Source organism: Merops nubicus, unplaced genomic scaffold (assembly GCF_000691845.1).
Source record: "Merops nubicus isolate BGI_N331 unplaced genomic scaffold, ASM69184v1 scaffold50758, whole genome shotgun sequence".
Lineage (NCBI taxonomy): Eukaryota > Metazoa > Chordata > Aves > Coraciiformes > Meropidae > Merops > Merops nubicus.
Window position 1 is genome coordinate 22,291 of NW_008624776.1, and position 8,317 is coordinate 30,607.

At 40.7% G+C, this 8,317-nt stretch overlaps 1 protein-coding gene across 1 annotated transcript; it reads right to left on the reverse strand.

The window, feature by feature from the left end:
- Window positions 1–610: 610 nt before the first annotated feature.
- BIRC2 (baculoviral IAP repeat containing 2) lies at window positions 611–7,511 on the reverse strand. The gene is made up of 8 exons (XM_008945444.1): window positions 6,647–7,511; window positions 6,446–6,545; window positions 5,166–5,244; window positions 4,531–4,579; window positions 3,207–3,449; window positions 1,817–2,071; window positions 1,618–1,659; window positions 611–804 (listed from the first exon to the last, which is right to left on the reverse strand). Exons 1-8 carry the CDS (start codon window positions 7,509–7,511, stop codon window positions 611–613), a joined length of 1,827 nt encoding a protein of 608 aa, XP_008943692.1.
- Window positions 7,512–8,317: the final 806 nt, after the last annotated feature.

An 8,317-nucleotide genomic window follows, 5' to 3' on the forward strand; every position in this document is an offset into this window, starting at 1 on the left:
ACTTTTGGGGGCAAACAAAAAACCCGAAACTTTTGTCATGAAAAGACAGCATTCTAGTCAGTGCAGTCTACAGGGAAAAACCAGCAATGGGAACAGATTAAACAAGCACTCATTTGAGAAGTGGAAATATTTTAATTATGTCTTCATATAAACTATAATTAATACAAAGTATCTAAACATGAAAAAAACTCAAAGTTCCTGCAACAGCCTCTTTCCTCCCCAAGTCCACAGGAAAGCCCAAACAGAATCAAAACAGTAGCTGAAGTTAATTAAAATTAATTATTAACAAACAGCAAGCTTAACACAGTTCCTCACATCCACATGAAGGAAACTCTGGAGAAGAGTTTTGCCAAGCTCCATTTTAGGAACTCAACCACACAGGTTTTTTTATTGGAAGTGACACAAGAGCATCCTAGTGAAACTGCTTTCCTTGCTCAGGAAGTAGAGCTACCAAAACTTCACCTTGAGTTAGCTGAAGAGTAGTACACTCAGTTTACTATTACACAACGGTGTTAAGTAGTTGATTAATCATCTTCTGTACTACAATGCTGGCTTAAGCCTCAACAGTCAGAGGATGGCAGGAACAAAGACATTTTGCAAGTTTCCCTCTTTATGAAAGAAAAGTCCGAACTGTACCCTTAATTGTTCCCCTGCAAATGGGGCACTTCCTAAGGGAGGGTGCACATTCCTTGCATACCACCAAGTGACCACATGGAATAAAAACAATAGAAACTTCTTTGTCCATGCAAACTTTACAGGTTCTTTCCTCTTGCAACCTTCTTAATTGTTCTTCCATAGGTAAACCTGGAAAAAATATTATTTACCTTTAAGAAGCCCGCATATACATGCGTTCTAGTTCCACTGCACCCTTTGTTTCCTAGCTGTATACGCTACGTACAGATGGCAGTGAGAAATTAAGTACATTTTCCAGAGCTCAGAAAGCAGCGTGCAAGGAACTAGTCTGTATTTTCCACTTGTGAGACAACAAAGAGCTCAGAGCTTGGAGGCCAGCTGCAGTTCCTGAGCTCAAACAATGTCTTCTTGCTTGGATAAGGGAAGCAGAGCACAGCCTGAGTGGGGGAAGTGAGCCATGTGCAGGCCTGCATACTTTTTCTGCAGTTTATTAACATACTAAACTCTAACATGACTAGAACCCAAAGCAAACTCAATCTCATGTCTGACAAGCTTTTATCCACCCAGCTGTTGATCAAGCTAGGTCTTAGGACACCTATAACCCACTCTGGAAAAGCAGAGCTGATGATACCTGCTGTGAAACACTAACCTACTATTCACTGTCTGTTCTTTACCAAATGCCTGAATGAGATCTAGTACCAGGACAGAGTCCAGCACATGCTCAACCTGTTGAGCTCCATAAAGATCTACCTCCTGTGGTGCAAAAGCACATGTGAGGCAGAGGGTACAGCCTACAGCAGACAGACTTGCTTGCAAGTCTGCACGTGCACTTAAAATTTCCAGATAAATCCATTTTACCAAAGCAGAATTAGGATTAGTGTAAAGAATAAAACCTATTTCTTAATCAAAGTAATTTTCTTTTTTATGATGGTAGCTATTTGTCCCACAATACCCTCGAAAGTAAGAAGGTAGAATTTAAGGTACCTGAAACATCTTCTGTGGGAACATACTTCATGTTCTTCTCCACTAAAATAAGAGAATAAAAAAAATCCCAGTCATTTGACTGATCTATAAAAGAGACTCTGATATTTGAATATCTTTAAGTTGCTATGACAGCGCTGACCGGAATTCCATAAGCTTACGTCCTTTAACATTAGACAAACAAAGGACAAGACAGACATACCAAATAAATCTTTGTAGAGTGTGGGGTCACAGTCCTGTAGACAGCTTCTGAATATGCTGGCCGCTTCGTTTCCTTTCACCAGAATGGTATCTATCAGCTCCCTTGCTTGCAGCGGGGTCTGAGTCTTTTGCTTAATGACGTCGTGCTCGAACTCGGTGATGACGCTGGCGGCCAGCAGGCTGCCCAGGATGGGCAGGACGGCTGTCAGGCGCTGGAACAGCGCCAGCCGGTGCCGCCGGATCAGGGACAGATCGTCTGGGATGCAAAGGGGGCACACGCTTGTTAGCAACACACCAGCCAAACTGAGACCTTCTGTAAAATCTACCTGAAACATTCACTCGCCACGCACCATGAATACCTCAGTAAGTTTTAGTGGCATTCACATAAAAAATAGACTTAAGAAAACCACATACAAGCAGCTTCTCAGAAGAAGCCTTTTCACCCATGAAACCTCCTGCTCCCACCTCTGGGTTAAATTATCTGAGGGAGTCTTGTCTAACTTCATACTAGCAAGACTTTCATTCCCGTGCAGAACTGCAGAGGAAACACAAGGCATCTGTGTAACACCAACACTAACTCACTGACAGCCAACAGCTCAACTTCAACCAGGGGCAGCCAAAATCATGCCTGAGAGGTAGACAGAATCAAGCTTTTCAAAGACATTTCCACAGAATTATGTGCAAGGAAACCACAAGTACAGAACAACTAGACTCGGGAGATGATTTTTAAACAGTCTAGCACAAACTAAATCTTAATGGCAATAATTTTATTTTTGATGACTGAATCAGTCTATGCTTTTTTGCTAGAACACACACATCTTAATTTATAATTGAGAAGTTACATTACTGCTTCACAGACTCAATAATAGTAGGATTTTTTTAGGCTTTAAAACTTACATGTTATTAAATCAATAGGAAATGTTAAAGACACCTCAAATAAGCCCTGTTAAATAGCTCACCTACATGGTTGAGTCAGGCACAGAAAAGCAAACCTCTGGCTATCTTGCAGAATCTGCATTTTTAAAAGTTTATGGCCCCTTTCCAGGAAGTAGATAGCTAGCACCTTCAAAAACTGGCAAATTTGGAAAAGGAACAGCGGAGTGCACCAATGAAAATATTTTGGTTCTATTTATTTTATTAAGAGTAATATGAAGGCATATAAATTAAAAATTACGGCTTTGTTCCCATGGAGAGAATTGGGTAATTCTGAACCCCTGGCACCAGTATGAACCGTCTTCCTGAAAGGGGATGCAACAAATCCCAGATGTCCAGTCCCATACAGATACCCCAACAACGTTGTTACAGAACCTGATCCTAATGAGAACAACTATAAAAACTCTACATAATGCAAACCACTTCTGCTTCTGCTGCTATTTGTGCCTTATGCGTACCTGAAGCCACTTCTTCAAACTGTCTCTCTCTCTCTTCCTCCCTCTTCTCATCTTCAGCAGTGAGCAGATCAGAGACCAGATCATTAACGGTCTTGTAGTTTTCTCCAGTGGCCAAGATTTTACTCTGCACTGTTTGCTTTATTAGCCTTCTGCTGAATCCCATCTCCAAGGCAGCTTTAATCACAGGCGTGTTCATCATGATTGCATCTTCTGAATGACCCTCTCCAGGTTCAAAATGAATAACTAGTCAAAAAGGAAAATCACCATATATAAGTTAAATAAAATGCCCACACAACGCAGAAATCAGACACAGTGCCATTACCCAGCCACGCACACAGGCATATATACAATATGAATTCCTGGCATTAAAAAAAAAAAGTGTATTTAACCACTGAAATGTTAATTAATTAGTTTTAAAAATGGAAGCTAGTTGCTTAGATTCAATTGGGTTGAATCCATGATAAACGTCAATTCATACCAGGCCTTCACTATAAACCCAGGGTAATCCAGAGAAACCATAGAGGATTCCACTGTGTCTTACCAGCATTTTTTATACTTAGAAATTTCTAACTTTGAAAAATGTCTGGGGTGAGAAGGATCAAAATTCACAGTTTTAGTACAAACAATTGCTCAGTTCCAGCTCTTGACCAGTATTTTCCATTCAACTTACTAAGCACCAGACACATGATATTCTGACTCATTGTCAAGAGTTTTATGAGTATTGAGTATTTATGGGTGTCAGACTATTATGAGACCATAACCCACTCAGCCTTGATTCCACTCACCCTATGGGAGTTTATTTCCATCATAACTAGAGTCCTGCTCAGAAAGACTCCACCTTATCAGCTTGTCCTACCCTCTCCTTGACCCACAGCTGCTCTACTCAGAGCACTCACCTAGCTATGTGCCTAAAACTGGAGTCGTGTAACTACATAGTCATGACACCCTCTAGCAACTGTTCCACCAAGTTTAAGACCATAGATTAATTTAACAAATGGCAAATTGACTTGTTTTGTTTAACCCAGCCATGGAACTAAACCCCACAAATACAGCAGACGCTAAGCATTCAAAATCAAAAATCTGAAGGTGAGCTGCTAGCAGGAAACTAAGGAAAATGAAAGACAAGATCTCTCACAGGCGCTTCTTTGAAGTTTGTCCATATAATGTCGAAGCTACTTAACCTGTATCTTTAGTTAGAAAATCCTTATAGTATTGTTGCTTCCAAGAAAATCTAAGAGTTGTTAAGCAAGTTAGCTCTGGGCAGCCAATCATTAAGTTTGCAAAATGCAGAGGAAGTTTAAAAAACAAGCTTTAATATACATACTTGGGGGATCAGCATTTTCATCAACGGGTGTATCAGAGGTTGACAAGAGCTGTGGAACACAACAGGACTAGGTTAGTACCAAAGTACTGCTTTTCGCCCTACAGACCTCTCTAAGCCGTCCTGCTCTCACCAACCACGCTAAGCTTTCTATCTGAATGGTACCCATTAGGTATTTTACAGGCAGCTGCCCAAGTATGCAAATTTGTGCAGCTATATAATCAGTACAAAGTTAGTGCTGATCAATTCCAGGAAGAGAAGTTGGGCTTATTCTTGCCAGAAGAGTTATGGATAGATATAATTCAGGCTGTCCATGACTGATTTCTGAAATAACTATTACTGATCTGCATTATTCACTGAAACTTAAGTCAGCAGAATTTCCCTCTCCTGACACAAAGGAGCTCACTGCCTCCTAACACTTTCTGTAAGAAATCTGTACAGGTTACACTCAACTAGTTAAGTCCATTAGCTACGGTTCAGCACTGGTTCCATTTCTGTGCTCACAAAGAGCACTTACCATGTCCAAAACCTAGCAGAAATACATGCAGAAATGAAGCGTAAGGGTGGACCAAGCTCTCACAAAGAACAGAGCACTCTTCAATGAGGGAAAAGCAATGTTACAGAACAGTAAACCTTACCTGCTCAAGAAGATGGGGAAACCTGGCCTGAATTTGACTTACAAACTCTCCTCCTTTCACACGAAGCAGATACTCACACCTGAAACACAGACAAACACGTACTAAATCATACTCCCTACTTGCCAAAGGAAGAAGAAAAACAAACAAACAAAACCACCAAACACCTAAACAAAAAAAAAAAAAAAAAAAAAACAAAACAGAAGAATGAAACAGTTTGCAATAACTTAAATACACATTTCTCTCCTTTAGGAGGGAACGAGTTCTCTCAGATGCAAGCTGACAGGACAACAAAGCTTTTCCATGATATTCAGCAGTCAGTAGTCTTACGTATATAAATGCAGCAACTTTACATTCTGCTGCCACTTCTAATCAAAATGGCATGTCATGGGAAATGATACTGTGTCAGCGTTACTACAAAGTGCAGTGATGAACAGTTTCTATCTCACATCTCACCATTCTTATCTCCTATGCAAATCATTCAGAAGAAGCTAGCAAAATTTAACACCACTATCAGAGCCAGATCCGCATCACTAATGCAGAGTACATTGATGTAGTTAAGAATACATTTACTGACAGGTGTAACACAGAAGGAAACAAAGTTGTCACTTTACTCTAGGTACATCATGTAGTCCAACAGTAGCTGGTTAACTGCTGTGAAAGACTAACTAGCTGGAGAGCTCTGAGTTGAAGAATTATTATTAGCTTCCTTGAAATTAAGTACAGCCATTTCTGTCATCAATGTAGGTGGCAATTTCCACAGGCAGACAGCAATTAGCTATGCAACTGCCATATAATTACAGGGGATGTGAAAAAGTTCTGTCATTTCTCCAAGAGACGTATTAAACAGACACTGAAACCTTCTTCACAAGTCTTTCCACACCTAAGAAACTAAACTTCACAAGCTGAAAAACTGGTTCAGGAACATTCAGCCTGAACATAGAACTAGACCAAGGGAGTTAGATGTTCCTTCTACCTCATTTTTCAGCAGCTTTTACTCTCCCCAGTCCACTTTCTGACTACTTCTCTTAGATAAGCTGATGCACACAGCTTTTAATTATTAATTGGAAGGCATTAAATATCATGATTAATTAAGAAATGTTTTAATTAAGGCCACTGCCACACTCGAGAGCCTTTAAACAGAGGTACATGAAACACAAGCAAATGAAAGCCACAGTGTACATCATATGGTGCAATTAAAACTATTAAGCGTAGTACATATCTGCCGAAGTCGGCACTATTTAAGGATGTGAACAAATTATGATAAAGATTTTGCAAGTTACCTTGGAAACCACTTCGCATGCTCAATCCATGGGTCATCTCCAGATTCCCAGCATCTTAAACCACCATCACAGCAAAAACACTTAACATCATCGTTCCTACCTTTAAAAAACAAGGCAAAAGATCGAGCAAACATACAGACAATTTAAAGTCAGTGCTGACAGCGCAATATGAACAAAAGCAGAGACTTCAGTCCGTCTTACCTACATAGTAAAAGCCAGCATCCGCAAGCTGTTCAGGCTGAACTGGAATTCTAGTTGGCCAATTTATGAATGTTTTAACACGTGCTTCATGGGTTTGCATGCTTACGTTTGAAACGTTGAAACTGGACAGCTCTCGGGTAAGGTTTTCCACAAAAGGGCAGGCAGGGAAGTGCCGCCGGTGCTCCGACATTGCATTATCTTTTGGTTCCCAGTTACTCAGCTGACCACCACAGGTGAAACAAACCACTCTGTCTGCTGTCCCCACGTAATAAAGTCCAGCCTTTGCCAGATCAGTGGGCGACAGAAATGTCAGTGGCCACGAGTGGAAAGTGCGCAGCCTGGCATCTTCTGTGCTCATAGAAGGGTTGTGAAGTTTAGGCCTCAAGAACGAAAGGTCTTCAACTGCCCTAGTAGTTACTGGGTCTTGAGGAAAACTGGAAAAAGACCCACTGAAATATCCGACTTGTTCTAAACTTGGAGAAAGCGTTACAGAATGTACAGATGGTGAGAGATTGTTTGTGAACCTAGGGGAAATGGCAGAACAAGAGGACAGCCCGAGCTCATTAACTGAAAGCATGTCTTGAACAAAACTGCAGCTGGGATACAGCTGTTTGTGTTTTTCCATAGCATTATCTCCTGGTTGCCAGTTGTCCAATGTTAAGCCACAGCTGAAGCATTTAACCTTATCTTGCACACCAGTGTAATAAAAGCCAGCCCGGGCAAGACTTCGTTCCGACACCGGCACGTTAGGGGGGAAGGTAGAAAAGGTGGACATGCGGTAGAGTTCACAGGATAAGTCATACTTTAGTTCGTGACACAAAGCACTCTGCTTCACGACGTTAGCCAAGAGGGGACTGTCCTCCATAATCTTCCAAGAACAGTCCATTATGAACAATGGGACAAGTCTTCCTCTGGGAGGTAGTTGTGTGCATGAAAGGCAATTTGGAATAACCCCTGCCTGGACAAAAGCAAGAACCTGAAAATGAAATACTTTTAATGTACAACTCTGAATGCCTCTGCGAATAGAATCAGCCTCACAATTAACACCCTTTAAAAATTTGGGAAGTTCTTGTACTTCAGTTTACACAACTGCTTTCAGGGCAAAAGCTGCCCCATCCCATTTTGACAGCTGAAGAAAGCGTGTGAAGGACTTTCCCCTGACTCATGCAGGCATCACATGCTTTCCTTGTACTGCGTATCTGGGAGAGCAGTTACCAATTTGTCAGGCTAGTGGAGATGGGATCCAGATGGGAAAAACATCACATGGGTTTATCAAAATCCTTTGTCAATAAAGAAACTAAAATGGGGACCAACTAAAATGAGTTCATTTTTCACCAGAATATATGTTAAGTGATTTAAGAACTATTTCATCCTAGACAGCTAAGAAATACGCAGCTCATACAAACAAAGATTTTAGTTTGTAAACCTCATTTGGAGGCCAAAAAAAATGGTTTATCAAGCTCAAAAGGCACAAGCAAAAAGAGCCCCTGAGCTGACACTACTGAACTGATCTGGTATATTTGCTACTTCTAGACTTCCAAGAAAAACCTTCAACTTCTGCATAATGTTGTAATAATTGTTAAAACTAAAGAAGTTAGTTTATACTCAACTTTGCATATACTGAATATTCAGCTATGAGATGAACAAACCCTATATACTGTCTCTGACAAG